Here is a 17,154-nt window from a genome sequence, read left to right as displayed (position 1 = left end):
ACTTGCATGCCAACAGAAAGACATTGTATTAAAACCATATGCAATTCTAGCCATATTTTTCTACTTTCTCTTCATGGGTATTGCATGATGGTATTTCTAATACAAATACTAATATGCTTTGGAAATAATGGCACTCGCAGGTCTTTCATCATATTGTATCACTGCTTTATCATATTAGGCTAATACACTGCGAGAGTTGGTAGAACCTCTCCATGCCAAATCGGATCCACTTCTGTTGGCACTCAACCCATTGGACTCACAGATTGATAAGCTAATGTTTAGAGAATTTAGATCGGAGAGAGTCGGTACGGCGCAGACTCAACATCAACCTCTTGCAAGCAACTAAAATGGCCTCGTCCTTGCTGTTTATAACAGAAAACAGACTTGTATAAAGCTTAGATCATCAAGTGTTTTGGATTGGGGGCCTCCCAAAGGGATATAAGAGGGGCAGGCCACTCTTAAGAAGAATGCGAGCTTTCTACATTGGGACTAGCATAAGATCAAAGCCAATCAAGATGGAGCACAGTAACAGAAAACTGCGGTTTCTATGGGAGAACAGAAGGGGAAAGGGTCTTAACTGGGAAAGGGCTCTGTGTGGTGACACCTCAGTTGTGTTCTCCTGACACCAGGAAAAGAGAGGGATCAGCTTCAATAACTAGAAAATTCTGGCTGTTTAATGGACTCTTTGGTGGCCTCTTTAAGGCAAAGCAGAGAAAGCAAATTATGTATTAAGTGTATTTTGCATTTTTAAAACTTGACGTGCTGTATTGTACTAAATTAAGTGTAATCTATTACGGCAAGGTATACACAATTTGCTTTGAAACTTAATATGTTTATTCTATTATAAAGTGTATTCAGGTGCAACACAGAGACTGCTTTCGGTGACATTAATGAAGAAAATTTTTCATGTCAGGCTTTATTATAGAATCTTCAGCTAAAATCCTAACTTTCTCCTTATTTCTTGGCACTTGTACACAAGCGGTGTTGCCTCTTAGGGCAGGCATGAGCTATTCTTTTCTGTAAAATATTTCGAATCTGTAGGCTGTGGGTTTCATTTTTGAAAAAGTATTTTGTCTGGATGTCTTTCAAACTAGCTTCAGATATTATTTAATACTATGTAACTGGGTCCCCTATGGCTCAATCAGTATTGCTTATTTTTCTTCTGTAGTGGATGTGAAGTTTCCTTTAGTTGGATAAGATACACTGTAATAATTTTAATGCTAATTAATGGATATTTCATACTGTGCAATGAACAGATAATTTAACACTGTATTTTGAAATGTTTTTTTCTTCCTGTCACCGCAGTGTGTGGTATTGCATAATGTGAATACCTGTAAAAATATAAATTACTTAAAAATAAAAATATGACCAATTGGTATCAGATCTTTTCAGATAGCTAAATAATTTGCTAAGTATGCCTGATAGTAAATATCTTTCTAAAAAGAAGTAATCAGTGCTTCTTTCTCACAAATGGAATTGTTTCTGTGAATAAAATCACATTGATCTGCCTTACAATTGCCTCTGTGCTCTAACCATTTTAATGTGTTTTTTTTTTTTTATATCTATATAATGATGGTTCTGGTATATGGAAATCCATCAAAATGCATTTTATTGGCATTTAATATTTATGGGATTGTCTTGGGTCATTCTCCCTGTTTAAGTCAAGTAAAATTTTGTGATCTAGAGAATTTGGTTTTTTTCATTAAGGAATATAGTGACTCCACATTAATTTTCAAAAATAATCATCTCTTAGCTTTGGTTTTAAACTGTATCCTTTATGAATTCCTGCCTGAGAGCTAGCACTTTGACTTCCATATTCCTAGTGGTTAAATTTTTTAAATTCTGTGGGTAAACCTAAACTGTCATTTATATTTTTGATTGTCCTTCAAAGAACCTTCCCTTCTTTGAGGCAATAAATCAATACTAAGGACACCAAGATTTTGCCATCTGAACTACCTGTCGTAAATACCATAGTGCCCTGAAAATTCAACCACTATCATGTATTTTTATCATTAAACTGCATAATTTAGCAGAAATTACATGTTCAGAGAAAGAAGTATAGAATAAACTTTAGCTCTATCTCTTTTGTCACATCTTTATGGAGCAAGATTTTGTGTTGTAAGGAAGGAATTGACAGACACCAGTACTTGATTTCAGTGAAGCACATTATCATTCTTACAAGGATGGGCTTTACATGTTCTTTAAAAATACATTTAGCAAATGCTGGTGGAGTCACTCAAACTGTTCTTTTAAGAGAAGGGTTTTTTTCTCACTAAAATAGATTTCTTTCCTCAGAGAAAGTATTGCCCAATAGTAATGTTTGTGTATTGTTACTTTGCCTAAAAGAAAATAAATAACCCCTAAATATGAAACAATTAGTTGATTACAGAGGGAGGACTAAAAGCCAGCTTTTAAAATCTTTAAAATCTTATGTTTTTTTCTGATATAACAAACTGCCTTCCCCAAACCCAGTTTTATAATGGTAGGCATAGCTGATTGACTTATATAAAAGCACAAATTAAGAGAGCTAGTATTTAATTACAAACATTCAAATTATAGTATAAACCCCTGAATACTTAATCATCCTCATCATAAAACCTCCAAAGACATTAAGTCCATTAAAATTTTGTCACCTTACATATAAATAAGTTATTCATTATGGTTTGCTAGTAAATTCATATTCATAGAAAATATTTGGGTGTTCTCAATGCAAATGTTAATTACCTTTTGTGACAAGAATAGTGTTTCACATACTTGATATCATTAGCCTGGAAGCCTTAAAGCACTCTGCAGCTGTACAAGAATGAATGTCTCTCAAATCTGACTATGTCCAGTCTTCTCTCCCATTTGTGATTTAGTCTTTCCCAACCTTCTGGGCTCATTACACAGCTGTATTGCAGAAGGAACAACTGTTTCCACAAGGATATCATTGTCCAATTTTACAAGATCACAGATCCCTTCTGAAATATGTACAGAACTCATTATCCATCATTGATTTCATTCCTCAGGAACCCAACTGATTTACTTATTTGTTTTGTTTTCATTTTTTATGCTCCTTCAACATTGTCATTGCAGGGATGGGGAAATGGGGAGGATACTAGAGTAAAATTTTAGGTTGCCAAGTTTCATGAACAATATTATACAGTAGACTGTCTTAATAATTACACAGTCACCTGTTACGGAACGCTCTTTGGAGTAGTTCATATATAAAGTAAAGAAAACCATCACTCTGTTTGAATGTGTTGGGCTGCATGAGGCACTGTGCCAGGTAGAAGAATGGGAAATGTAAATATGAGTGGGACAAATTCTACTCATGGAAAAGTCACAGTCTAAGTCTCTGAAGTAGGGCACACAAGGGTCCATTAAGGTACAGGAAGAAAAAACATTGGAATTTTTCCTTGGGTTTTATCTCTCATCCTTTTGAATTTCTTTTTGTGTATGTTTTATAACATCTATTTATTACTATAGAGTAATACATGTATATAAGTTTCTATTCTATAAAACAGAAGTGTTTTAACTAATAAGAGTGTGCAATCAGAAAAAGTTTGGAAACCACTGAGCCTGAATGTAAGAAATACGTCAACCAAAGACTTTTTGGTATTTGAGAAATGCATTATTATCTTCTAATAAGCAATTTGCAAGAGATTCCAACAAACTGGTATTTTTCGTTAGCTGTTCTTTTCTTTGAGCTTTCATTTATCACTTACTACCTAGAGGTCATAGGCAACCTGAAAAAGACAAATAATGATGCTCACTACATTCCTAGATTCACAATATTTCATAGTGGAGCAGAATATAAAAGGGACAATAAAGAGGATCTTCTTTCAAACCCTGTCAAGTATGACACAGCCATAAATGACCCTCCCTCGGCACAGAATACAAGTTAATTCATCAATAACTTAATTATGATACTCAAATCCATCAATCAATGAAATTTTATGTAGGAAAGAAAATTTTATATGCACTCTTTGCTTCAGTAAAATTGGAATTCAAAAGTATGTAATCTGACACAGGACTAATTTACATGTTGTAAACGTAAATATAATTTTGGGGGAAATTTATTTCTGCTTAGGCCCAGATTTCCTGAATAAATTAGATACAGATTAAAATTCCATTATAGCGTGATACAGTTCCTCATTAGGAATCACAGAAGGTTCCTATATATGTCCTGTGATTTGAATGTGGTCTCTACACTTTGCCAACTTTCAGAAAACATTCATTCAAATTGCAAAAGAGCTGGTTTTCAGCCAGTGTTCCAATGGCTGTACTGGCACATTGAAAGAAAATCAATCAGGAAGCAGACCTCACCAAGTGCTTGCCTCCTCTTCCAAAGCAAGCCTCTTCTAAAGGAAGAAAAAGCAAGGGTTGAAAAAAGAGAGAAGCCTGAAGAGAAGTGAGAAGGAGATGAAGAAGAGGGCAAAAAGAGAAGAAAATAAAGGTGCTTTCATATTTTCAGTTGCAACAGTAGCCCCAATTGACTTAATTGGTATTCATCTGAGAAAAATCAAGGAAACCAATTGAAAATTATAAAAGAAAATAAAGGTCTGTTTTTGTCTTGAATGTTGAGTTCTGTGTTGTTTTGACTGTTGAGCACAGTGAATCAGATTTATAATGTGACTCTGCCCCTCACCAAGCCCCCCTTTTGAAAATAAAAAGACTCTTTGTCTAGTCTTAAAATGTTAAGTAATTGGTGGCATTTTGTGGTAGCCTGGCATCTCAGTCCCTCGTCCTTACTCATCCCACTACTGTGTCTTGTGTAGTGTGTGTGTATGATGTGTAGGGGATGGGGGTAGGGGGTGGCTTACTTAGATAGGAGCCACACTATCCCATTACTATACTTGGAAATGTTTCTGTGTTCCGTCTCATTGTGATTGCTTGTTCAAGTGTGCTGCCCAGAGATAAATTCACACTCAATTCTTTTTACAGCTGTCAAACCAGATTCTTTGTAGAATTATGTTGTCTTTTGATTGAATGCTTTTCTCCCCCATAAGAGCAAGAAGGGGGAGAAACTTTCAGTTTTTATTGTTTAATACCTATGTATGTCATTTTATATATTGAATCTTCATTCATCCTTCTTAAAGTAAAACTACATTGAAATTTTATAAAATCAGTCATCTGCCCCAGTATTTCACAAGCTTTAAGAACTGAGGGAAAACTGGGTCAAAATTTTTGTAAACAAAATATATACACCCTTCTACAGTGTTAGGTAATATGGAAGAAGGTTCTTTTAAAATAAAAATTACTGTGTAAAAATACTTCTGCCTCCCTTAAATCCTAAAACTAAAATCTGAATCCCTTTTTCCTTCACCTTCTTTCTAGAACCAAAAAACTAATAATACATTAGGCCACCTGATACCTTAACTACTATAATTCACATCTGTTAGGCCTCCCATTTTCGACCCCACCCTCTACTCTATGAAATTACGTCTGGTTTTACATGCAGTATTGCCTTGAGGAAAAAAAAGAATGCAATAACTACTATATAATTCCTCAGGGATCTTTCCTGGCCTATGATTTTCTGAAATAGACTTATGCTGTTTAAATGTGTCCGTGTTTTTACAATTCCATTTAGTTATTCTAAATGATCATCTGATTTTGTGCCTTCCTCATTCCAAATCATTCTCAGTTAGGATTCCCTATCTTGATTCCATTTCGTTCGTAACCCACAAAGCAGTTTCTCCTTTTTACAGTCTTCCATCCCCCATCCCTCAAAATCCTCTAGGTGTCGAATATATTCAGTGATGGGCCAACAGAGAATTTAAAAGCTGTTATTTAAAGAGATTTTTGTGTTTTTAGATTATAGTTCTAACTTAGATATATGGTTAAGAGGTTAAAATTTATCACAGAAGACTTAGTGATAGCATGTGCTGATGATAACAAAGAATTTTCTAATAGAAGGACTCAATGACTATACCTACCATTAGTTGTTAACTTCAGTAGCAGAGCCAAAAGTTGAATGCGGAATTTAAATAAACCTACTTTTTAATCCTAAAATTATCTTTTTAGGTTAAGGTACTGTACATTTTGGGCATTGTTGACAATTTTACATACAGTCATTTAAAAATTTTTTTTGAATGCTGCATTTTAAGGGAGTCTCACATTTGTTGGCATCTACTGCTAAATACGCATTTCAAAAGACAACTGAAAAAATTGGCAGTATAGAATTCTTGTTAAAATTGTGGATTCTGGGGTCAGACTGCCCACATGGAATTCTAGCTCCATCACTTATACTAAGTGTGACTTTGAGCAAGATACTGCCCTGCTATAAATGAAGATCAAATAGATCTGCTCTTAGTATTGTTGTGAGGATTAAATGAGATCATAAAGATTAAGCATTTACCCTGCTGCCTGGCGCATCTAAATATTAAATGGCATCATTACCAATTAAGGAATTTTTTTTTAAACTATGTCAGAAAGCCTAAAATATTCACATGGACCATTGTGGAATGAACAACATTCCATATTTACTCTTTGGGCCAATATAATTACTTAAATATGAATCTGGCTATCTATTTTAAAAAAGATGATATAGCCCTACTCCAATCTGCCACTCCAAGCAAAATCCTAGTTCATCTTTGTTTATCATTGTTGAGAAAGATATGACATTAGTGTTCAGGGAATTAAAAAACAAGATGGAAGTTTTATTCATTCAACTATGTCTAAGATCCTTATTGAGCCAGTCTCTCATTTTTTTCTCAAAAATATTTAACTGGAGTATTTTCTCCTCAGGTCTTACGAAGTATCTTCTCTTAGCACATGCCATATTTGCATATAAACATATTCCCATATTTCATTTTAATTAGAATATTGATACTTTATGATCAGTTACTATATTTACAATATACAAGGCATTACTATGGCAGTCACATGAAACCTAATAATCCTCTATGGCACAATTGGAAGATTTTTATAATCAAACATGCTCCATTGAATGCCATTCAATCTTATGAAATCTGGAAAAATGTAAAAATCAGTCCATTTGGTATTGCTAAACCAGGCAAGCTCTATTAATCAGCATTTCTATGCTTATCAGCATAATGATAAAGGATATTCATTAATATTTTAAAAGATAATGTGCAGGATTGTTTCCATGTTGTGTACCTTTTGTATTCTAATTCTTTGAACTTGCTAGACTCAAGATATATATGGCAATTTGCTATCAAGAGTATATTTGGTTAATCAAAAACAATTAGCTATCTGTAGCTAACGTTACCCAATATAACTAGCAGCTGTGGGTTTTTGTTGTTGTTTTTTAATATAATAGTGTTTTCATAGTCATTCATTATCCTGTTTTTCAGATAGTTTTGATATTTTAATAAATTTTCAGTGTGTCAAATAACTTTATTGCAATGAATTCATTTCTCTCTCTGTCTCTCTTTTTTTTTTTTTGTTTTTTTGGACATTGCAGGTGAAAGTAGAGAAGAAAAGTTAGGAGACTCATTGCAAGATTTATACAGGGCACTGGAGCAGGCCAGTCTGTCACCACTAGGAGAACATCGTATTTCAACCAAGATGGAATACAAGCTATCATTTATAAAAAGATGTAATGATCCTGTAATGAATGAAAAACTACACAGGCTGAGAATTCTCAAAAGCACTTTAAAGGTAAGACAAGAAATGGAAGGACAAATTTCTTTGAAGAGATTCATTCCTAAAGTGGATTACCAGATACTGTAGGTTAAGAAATACAAATTGGGGGCTGGGGAGAAGAAGAGGTAAGCAGTAAGAACCTGAAGCTTAGCTGTTTCTATGTCATAATAAGTATATTGGTAAAGAGGAGATCATCTTAACTTTTCATTAATGTCTCAAAGCACTGATTAAATGTCATTTTACTCAGTTCTAGGAGAAAACAGGATGTGATTTAAATTGTTTTCTAAAAAGGCAGGGCTGGTGTTATTCCTCAGTCTATAGATTTTCTAAGATAAAAATACCATGTGGTATAATTATTAGCATTATTAAAAGAACACAGCATGCATGCAGAATGCAATAGTGGGTGCTAAAAGAGTTTGAGATATTTCATGATTGTTTCCTGCATGAACTACAGTGCATTTGGGGTGAAGCCATGGTGATTTGTGTTCCATGTAGAAATTGTATAATCATTCTGTTTACGCTATCAGTTCCCAACTTACATGTTACCCTCCTATTATACATTTCCGTAAGTGTTTACATTGCCTCCAGTCTCCTTATTATATGCCTCCAGGTTGGGGAGGAGGTGGTGAGGAAAGGAGAGCAGAGAGGCAGGAAGTTGGAAAAGGAGGCCGACAAGCGAGCCCTGCTCACCGTGTTTGGGGGAGTATGTGTGGGAGATTGAAGGAGAGGGCCCACCACACAAGCCACCTGAGCAGGCCCTGTGCCCTTAAAAAACAAAAACAGAAGACATTTATGCAGCCAACAAACATGAAAAAAAGCTCATCATCACTGGCCATTAGAGAAATGCAAATCAAAACCACAATGAGATACCATCTCATGCCAGTTAGAATGGTGATCATTAAAAAGTCAGGAAAAAAACAGATGCTAGAGAGGAGGTGGAGAAATAGGAACGCTTTTACACTGTTGGTGGGAATGTAAATTAGTTCAACCATTGTGGAAGACAGTGTGGCGATTCCTCAAGGATTTAGAACCAGAAATACCATTTGACCCAGCAGTCCCATTACTGAGTATATACCCAAAGGATTATAAATCATTCTACTATAAAGACACATGTACATGTATGTTTATTGTGGCACTGTTCACAATAGCAAAGGCTTGGAACCAACCCAAATGCCCATCAATGATAGACTGGATAAAGAAAATGTGGCACATATACACCATGGAATACTATGCAGCCATAAAAAAGGATGAGTTCATGTCCTTTGCAGGGACATGGATGAAGCTAGAAACTATCATCCTCAGCAAACTAACACAAGAACAGAAAACCAAACACTACATGTTCTCACTCATAAGTGGGAGTTGAACAGTGAGAACACATGGACAGAGGGAGTGGAATATCACACACTGGGGCCTGTCGGGGGGTGGGGGGCTAGGGGAGGGATAGCTTTAGGAGAAATACCTAATGTAGATGACGGGTTGATGGGTGCAGCAAACCACCATGGCACATGTATACGTGTGTAACAAACATGCACGTTCTGCACACGTATCCCAGAACTAAAGTATAATTAAAAAAAAAAAAAAAAAAAAAAAACAGAAAAGAACGATCACAGTATTGCTGTAGTAATTTCAGGAAACAAAAGGTCAAAGGACTCCTTTGGGAAATATTTCAGATCCATAGCATGCTGCTGAGGTTTTGTAATTTTGAAATATAGGTGAGTACCAAAAAGACAGACAAACTAGAAAATGACTTGAAAGAATTTCAGTTAGCAAGCAGCAAAGTTTTCAGACTCCATTAGCTTTTAATTGGTAGTCATGCAAATACTACTGCAAATCCAGGGGACAATTTAATGGACTTTTGGGAAGAGCAGAATTTTTAGAGTGCTATAATAGTCGTAAGAATAGTTCCAGTGACTAATCCTACTTCAAAGATATTATCACCCTCCCACCTTATAGAGCATCTCCACTTCCGCCATTCAGTTCTAAACTGCCTGGTTTAGAAGGCAGGCAGGCATTTTGAAGCAGGTTAGATTCATGAATCTTAAAGACCTGTTTCTCTTCTTCTATCTCACAGCCCCTTTTCCCTGTTTTTTATGCTCTGTAGAGTCCCCCAAGGTATTTTCTTCCAGTGACAAAATATGTGGCTACTGCCAATGTTCAGTTCACTAAGTATTGATGAATCACCAGGTACATGAATGCTCCACTCGATTCTCTGGGGCCAAGAAAGATAATGAAAAGTCACTGTTTAAAAAATGCCCCTCATTGGTACAAGTGAACTACAGAACCGTATGCTTTTTGGCATGGAAAATTTATAGGGAATGGATTCCTTCATTAGGGAAGGACAGCTGGCCAAGCAACCCTGGATGTGTCTAGTTCCTGGAATTTTAACAGTCCCCCTCACCAAGCACAGATCTCAGATCCCACACAGGCAACTCACAACATCCTCAGTCCCAGCCCTCTTCCATATTCTGGTCTGTGAGGCCAGACCAACTTCTTAAGCACCTTGCTGTTCTCTTTGCCTCCCAACTCTGGCTGGCCCAGAGGTGTGTGCCTTACTTCCTGCAGAACATTTTCTACACTTCCCTGAGCTTTGCTTGAGTCCCTAAAAGGCAGGACTGAGCTGCTCAGATTGTCTTAACCCCTACTTCTCCATCCCACCTTCCACCTGGGAAATTTTCGTCTTTCCCAGGTGATAGTTTTAACTTGGTGAGTTATACCAAAATGAAGCTTAGTCTTCAGCTGAGACCCAGCTTCCAACATGGAAGGGAGAGCCATTCTCCCTTACAGGCCCCCAGTGCTACAGAAAGGGAGCCATAGCATTTACACAGCAAGAATTATGTATTTATGGTAACAAGGGGGCCATGCTCAGTCTCTTTCAAATATGAGAAGCTTACCATAAAGCAGGAGAGATAGAACACATGCAAAAGTAACTCAAGAAACAGAATATGACAAATGTACTCAGTGGCAGTGATGGAGTAGTAAAGGGGCATAAATGAGGAAGAAAACTTTTCTGAGTGCATGCCAAAAGGACAGGCAAAGAGAAAAAGCAAACCACACAGTGGGCAAAAGGAGGCATTCCTCGGGTGTAGAAAAAAGTACACTTAGGACGTGAGTCTAAAGAACTGGGTGGGTGTGAGTATCCAAAGCCATCTCTTATGGGCTTCTTAAATGTTTTGCCTATTAACTTTTTATTTTAAACTTGAATAAAACTTTGTCCCTGTCTTAATTGTTGACTCCTTTTTCTTTTCAGGCCAGAGAAGGGGAAGTAGCCATTATCGATAAAGTCCTAGACAATCCAGATTTGACATCTAAAGAATTCCAACAATGGAAGCAGATGTACCTCGACCTTTTCTTGGATATCTGTCAAAATACCACCTCAAATGACCCACTGAGTATTTCTTCTGAAGTAGATGTAATCACTTCCTCTCTAACACACACACATTCATACATTGAAACGCATGTCTAAATGTATTCTGCCTTCAGGCTATCTAGTACCTGCTGGTACTCTGAACACATATATAAGGTAGTTTTTTATATCAATGTGTGGAACACTTGACAAGCTATACTTTAATGTTACCAAACTATATGAAACAAACCATATATGGTCACAATACCACTATCTTTAATGAGCATTTGTATATTTTATATGCAATCAGTGCTCAGCTTATGTTTACCATGTGCAAAATCAACTGTCTTTAATGACTTAAAATTAACTTTTGCAAACAATTCTAAATACAGGTGGTCTTCAAGTAGTAAAACCACAAAAGGCAGTTTTCTATCTATGGTCATCTTTTCTCCCTTTAAGTTAATTTTATATAAACAAGTCTTCAAAAGTAAATCACATTTTTTCAGGTGCAGACATCCTTGTGGGTGGGAAAGAATTTAAACCTTTTTTATATTTATTAAAATGTTCTAAGAATTTTCTTAAACATTGCACAAAGTTTAATGCTGTAGTTTTATTTTTGTGAAATGTAGATGCACATACAAGAGCTAAGCAAAATAGAAGAGCATTGACATAAGAAAAGTTCAGGTATCTAATATTCGTCTTAATAGTCTATTAACTTGTGAAAGCTAGTTAATGGAAATATTATTCCAAATCTATGAGAACACTTGGTGTATCAGGGCAAAGCTTTGTAAGATGTTTTTGTAACTAAGACCAAAATTGAAGATAGAGCTGCTTTATTTTCTTGGTTTAAATCTTCCTTTATTTTTGTAGTGATGAGATGCTGATTGTGTACAGAAGAATTTGAGAGGGGATTTTTAAAAACTGACTTAACACACCCAGAAAGGCAGCTAACAGCTATATATATATAAATTTCAGCCCAAACTCATGTTTTTAAACTCCAACTCTTAAAAGACAACAAGGTATAAACTGAAATGAATCAACTTTCCACTTAGTTTCCAATTTTCCCCTAGTCCACTAATTAAACTTATGTAATTATACTTCAGGCAGGGAAGTACAATATGTTTAGTTACAGGCTGATGTGTGTTATAAAAACAACACTGAAAAATAAAAATGTACTTCCCTACTAAGGAGCAAGTGGGTGATGGTCATTCGGAGAGATGTCACATCGAATTATGAGAGAAACAATATAGAGGGTTTTTTCCTAGCTTCATGAATTGTTCTGTAGAGTGGATGAAGTTAAGAAAAAGTCCTCTTCATATATTTCCATTTATAAGCGTCTTGTTTTTGAAAGTGATCACAGCATGAAAATGACTGTGCTGCTTTTTAGTGTCTGGCTGCATAACGTACAAGTCACAATTTGCTGTTTTTTTCAGGAGGAGAAAGGGAACCTCCTTTACTATTCTATATCCTAAAATCTACTTCTAATCAGCTTTATACTGTTGCCTGTACAGCTCAGTGAATGTACTTTCATCTTTAAGAGTTCAGATATATGCCAGTGAATATTTTTGCTGTAGAGGAGAAAGTAAAAACTCCACAGCGGGGATCTTTTTCTTTGCTTTTGAAACCACCATTGAATCACTATCGTTTTGCAGACTTTGCACAACTGTACAGGAGAGTGGCCTTTCTACAGCACATTTTCAGTAATCCTATATTTAGTCAAAATGGATGAGAAATCATGTATTAATGTTTGTATGGAATTTTGGGTCCAGTGTAATATTTTTATCATTTACAAAGAACTCTATTTGTAAAAACATTTATTTACTGCATGGATATTGACGCACATTAAATTTGTGGGATTTTGTATATGTAAAAAAAAAACAAAAAACAAAAAACCTCTTGTCCTAAAATGAAGTGTGCTTGTTACAGGTGTTTAGACTTATTGATGTTTACTAGACCAAATGTGTATGTTCACTTAAAAATATATGTACCTGATGGATGTGTCGTGTTTACAGTGGCCAGGTTGTGGCCTGTAAACAGCAAGCAGTTGATGGGAAGACTAGCTCTGTTGCTACTAAGCAGCTTTTACTTTTGTAAAGTCAGCTCTGTTGTTTTAAATGGTAAAAATTAAACTAATGAATTTGACAAGACTCGTGGCTAGCCTAGCATGAAAGAGACCTTTTAACACTATATAATATCTGTACATTTTATTGCATTCGTTTCAAATCTAGGAGAGAGGCAGTACTGTAAACTGAAGTCAAATAAATTCAGCTCTTAATGAATCCTTATAAAGCACCTACTTTATTCATGCAAAGTCCTTACCACATTTCTTTGTGACCTAATTATACAGTCACTACCCCCCACCCCAGTTTTGAGTTCTAACTTTGCTCCCTCATTGGTGATACAAGCCAAAAGCAGCACCTGTTCAGTATATACAAGTATCTTATCTAAGACCCTGAAAAATCAAGCTGGTTTCCCATTTACCTGACACAAACTTTAAAACTTTACCTATTCCTCTTTCCTTTCTCTGTGATTCTTTTGGGGGAAGTGGGGGTAACCACCAAAACTTAATTATTTTTTACAAATATAATCTACAGTATGTCTGCAGAATGAACATTTAAGAGTATGAAATAAATCAGTTTTTGTTTTGTTTTGGTTAGACATTCCACTTAACCAGAGGAGCCTGATTATTATGGCTAAAGGTTGATGAAATGTGACTTAAAACCAGTGAGCTGTCTAAAGTCAGGGCAAAAGCAGCCTAGGGTGACACCGGTGACAGAAAAATTTTAGGATACTTTCTAGAGGAAAAAAAAAGTGCTTAGAGATTTTTTTCCCCTCTCAGTTCCATATTTATATCAAACCATCAGAGCAGAACTGTAACCATGGCTCCGGATCATAAAATCATAGTTCCCCTTACAATTTCATGGTATTTAACCAAGGCACTCTCCTTTCACTATTTATTCAGATAATGCCATCTCCTAGGACTTAATTACAGCCTTTATAACCAACAATTTTCTGAGTTTTGTATAAACTTCCTGTGGTACATTTTTTGGCCTTTTTCTTCTTTTTTGGCACATAAGTAATCACTGTTTTGCACCTAGGGAAACACTTTAGCTGTAAGAGGGAAAATAAGGTCATATTTTATTTGTGAAAGTCCTTTTCTAGCCTTGCGTGAGCCTTTCTAAAAATTTTATTTCACCAGCTCACTGAAGTTGATTCATATAGCCTTCTATTTGAACACCCCTGTCTCCCATTCTTAGCTCAAGGAGAAATGTTTCTCTTTGTTCAAGGCCTTGTTTGCCTGTTAACCTTCAGAAGCCACTCTGCTCCCAGAGTCCCTTTTTTAGAAAAAGCCCATCCGTTGCTCTGTAAGACTAGCCAAGCGCTACTTTCTCCTCCATTGCGGAAGGAAACTGGACTGACCCATTCAGCCCAGCACTAAATCTACCGCCTCTCCAGTCTCTCCTTCCCTCTCCTCGTCCCCACCCTCGGCCAGCTGCAGCACTGCGCACTGCAGGCCACTCCAGGCCCAGGGCAACGCGCAGCCGATGTCCTCCCAACGGTCCAGGTCAAGGTCGTAGCCCACCACGTTGCGGGTAGGCACCTGGCGCGAGTCCCGCCACTTGAGGCCGCCCAGCAGCAACGCTGTCTCCTCGACCACGGCCAGCCCATAGCAGAAGCGGTCGTAGGGTAGCGGCCGCAACCGAGTCCACTGGTCGGCGCCGGGATCGTAGCGCTCGATCTCAGAGAAGGGCTCGTATCGCCCCAGAAAAGCAAACACAGCGCCGCGCAGCACTGCCATGTGGTGCCCGAAACGTGCGGTCCCCATGGGTGCCCTCTTGCTCCAAGCCTGCTCCTCAGGGCCCAGGACGTATAAGTCCCGGAGGCTGCTCGCTCCGCCCTCGCCTCTCCCTGCCTTGCCCCCTGAGATGTACACAACACCGCGGTCCCCGACGGCCCCCGCGTGACCGTGCAGAGCCCGCGGTAGTGCCCCAGCTGCCGTCCAGCGGTCCCGACGCAGGTCGTACATCTCCACCGAGGCCAGCGCCTCACCGCCCGCGCCCAGGCCCCCGACAGCCAGGAGCCTCTCTCCCACCGCGCCACACCAGAAGTGGGCCCGCGCTTCCCTCATGGCGGGCACCTCCGTCCAAGCGTGGAAGCGCGGGTCGTAACGGTGCACTTCGGCCGTGACTACCCGCGGGCTGTCGGCCAGGGGAGAGGTTACACTGCCTGAAGGGCTCTCCCCACCCAGAACAAACAAGAAGTTGCCCGCGGTGCACACGCTGTGCCCCAGCAGTGGTGTGGGTAGCTGCGTGAGGCTGCGCCAGCGGTGATTGTACACATCGAAGGCCACCACGTTCTGGGTGAGTTCCCACTCCTCCTCCTCCTCCTCTTCCTCCAACTCTTCCTCTTCCTCTTCGGGCTCTGGGGCGGCGACCCGGCCCCTAGCTGGCCTCTGCGGGGCCACGACCTCCTCAATCACCACCTCCCGTGCCCTGCGCCCCCCCACCAACAAGATTCGAGTCTGGGGGCTCCGGATGCTGGTCTGCTCGCCCTGCATGAGTGGCTGGCGGGAGGGCGTCGTGTGGTAGTTGAGGGCCTGGATGATGAGGCCCTTGACCCGGGCGGGCAGCACGAGGCCGGAGCCCGAGTACACGCGCCGCAGTACGTCGGCGGGAACCAGGCCAAAGCGGACATGCTCCAGCAACTCTGTACAGTATGCCAGGCGCTCAGTAGTGGGCTCCTGCCGCAGCCAAGCTAACGCCAAGCCCAGCAGCCGGGCCTCGGGCACCCGCGCCACGTCGGGGGCACCCAATACAGCCCTTAGCGATGTAGGGTTGAGCTCCAGCAGTCCCGCGGGGCCCGCGCCCCGCGCCAGCAGTTCCCGCAAGTGGCGCACGATGCAGCGCTCGGCCGCGTCCAGCGTGTGAACCAGGCCAAAGCGCGACGCCACGTTGGCGGCGAAGCAGCAGTTCTCTGGAGCCAGCTGGCGCTCCAGGTAGCGCCCACAGAGCCCCAGGGCCTCGGTGACTTGCAGGTAGCTGGCGGCCTCCAGAGTGTCCTCTACAGTGTCCATGGAAAGCGACAGCCAGGCAGTGTAGATGAAGTCCAGCAAGCGCTGCAGGCCGGCTGCCGATGGCACGTGCAGGTGGATCACGCGCGCCCGGGATTCCTGAGTGTGGCTCTTGAACAGGGCCCTGAAGTAGTCACTGGAGCACGCCAGGAGCGACCTGTGCGCCGGGAATTCGCTGCCCTCGGTCTCCAGTGTCACGTCGCATAGAAAGCCCTCGGCGCGCAGGGCCTGGTAGCCGGTGAGCAGCGCGCCGCCATGAGCTTTGCAGTAAGACAGGAAGTAACTCATTCTGCCCAGGGCTGGAAGCAGCCTGGCGGGACCAGAGGCCTGCTGGGCAGGGCCGGAGGCATCCCGGGGCACGACACTCCCGGGACCCCCGCGTAAGCCACGGAGCTCCTAGCAGAGGCCCATTTCTGCCTGCTCAGTTTAAAGCCCAGGGCTCCTTCATGCAGACCTGCAGATCGCCCAGTGCCCCTCTCAGAGCAAATCCAGTCTGGAAACGGTTTTCGGAGGCCCCTAGTAACGGAGGGCGCGGAATTCTGAGGCTTCCGGGGAGTGTGGGGCTTGGTTTCCACGACTGTGGAGGCTTCCAGCGCGTTGCCCAAAGTCCCCTCCCCGGCCCAATGTGGAGAGCCCACACCTGCACGCCAGGGGCGGCGGTGGCCGCACACCATCACCTGGAAGAACCGAGCTGCGGTGGACTCCGGGGGTGCTGGATTTCCGACGGCGCAGACGCGGCGTCCCGGGAGTGCAGGGCAAGGACTCTGACCTCTCGGGGGTGGACGAGGAGGACAGGTTCTGCGGGCACCCGCAAAGGCCGGGGACAACTGGTTACCGGGCAGTAGGGGGGGTGGTGAGCTTGTTCCGCGCGGAGGATCAACTGAAAGCCTAGGGGATTAGGGAGGGGAGGGCGCAGGTCAGAGCGGCGGGTCAAAGGCGTGATTGGGCGCCGCACATAACATGCCGGTAGCTCACCGTGACAGGAATAGCGCGCCGCCTCGGCCTCTCGGGCGCGCCCCGCCCCGCGCCCTGACTGCTGGCCGCGAACCGAGGGCATGGGCACGGGTGAAGCAGCCCTGGCCAAGGGCTTGACTCCAGTGACCCTACTGGCCACCAGTGTCACCAGAGGGTCCCAGGAACCCGGCTGGGG

The 17,154-nt window shown here is 40.9% G+C and overlaps 2 protein-coding genes across 6 annotated transcripts in view; one reads left to right on the top strand and one right to left on the bottom strand.

Moving 5' to 3' along the window:
* CNKSR2 (connector enhancer of kinase suppressor of Ras 2) overlaps positions 1-13,204 on the top strand; it is a 294,707-nt gene extending 281,503 nt beyond the window's left edge. For 4 of the 5 annotated variants that reach the window (XM_023199069.1, XM_023199070.1, XM_023199072.1 and 1 more), the window contains 2 exons: positions 7,409-7,605; positions 10,838-13,204. In XM_023199069.1, the coding sequence (XP_023054837.1) occupies positions 7,409-7,605; positions 10,838-11,053 (413 nt within the window). In that variant the 3' untranslated portion in view covers positions 11,054-13,204. Of the gene's footprint in view, positions 1-178; positions 521-7,408; positions 7,606-10,837 lie in introns of those variants that run through there. The other variant, XM_023199073.1, reaches the window with a different exon arrangement.
* Positions 13,205-13,218: 14 nt separating this feature from the next.
* On the bottom strand, positions 13,219-16,827 carry KLHL34 (kelch like family member 34). The gene has a single exon (XM_023199074.2). The coding sequence runs from the start codon at positions 16,290-16,292 to the stop codon at positions 14,358-14,360; it is 1,935 nt and encodes a 644-aa protein (XP_023054842.1). The 5' UTR covers positions 16,293-16,827; the 3' UTR covers positions 13,219-14,357.
* Positions 16,828-17,154: the final 327 nt, after the last annotated feature.

Source organism: Piliocolobus tephrosceles, chromosome Y (assembly GCF_002776525.5).
Source record: "Piliocolobus tephrosceles isolate RC106 chromosome Y, ASM277652v3, whole genome shotgun sequence".
Taxonomy (NCBI): Eukaryota; Metazoa; Chordata; class Mammalia; order Primates; family Cercopithecidae; genus Piliocolobus; species Piliocolobus tephrosceles.
This window is presented reverse-complemented; position numbering and strand designations above follow the sequence as displayed.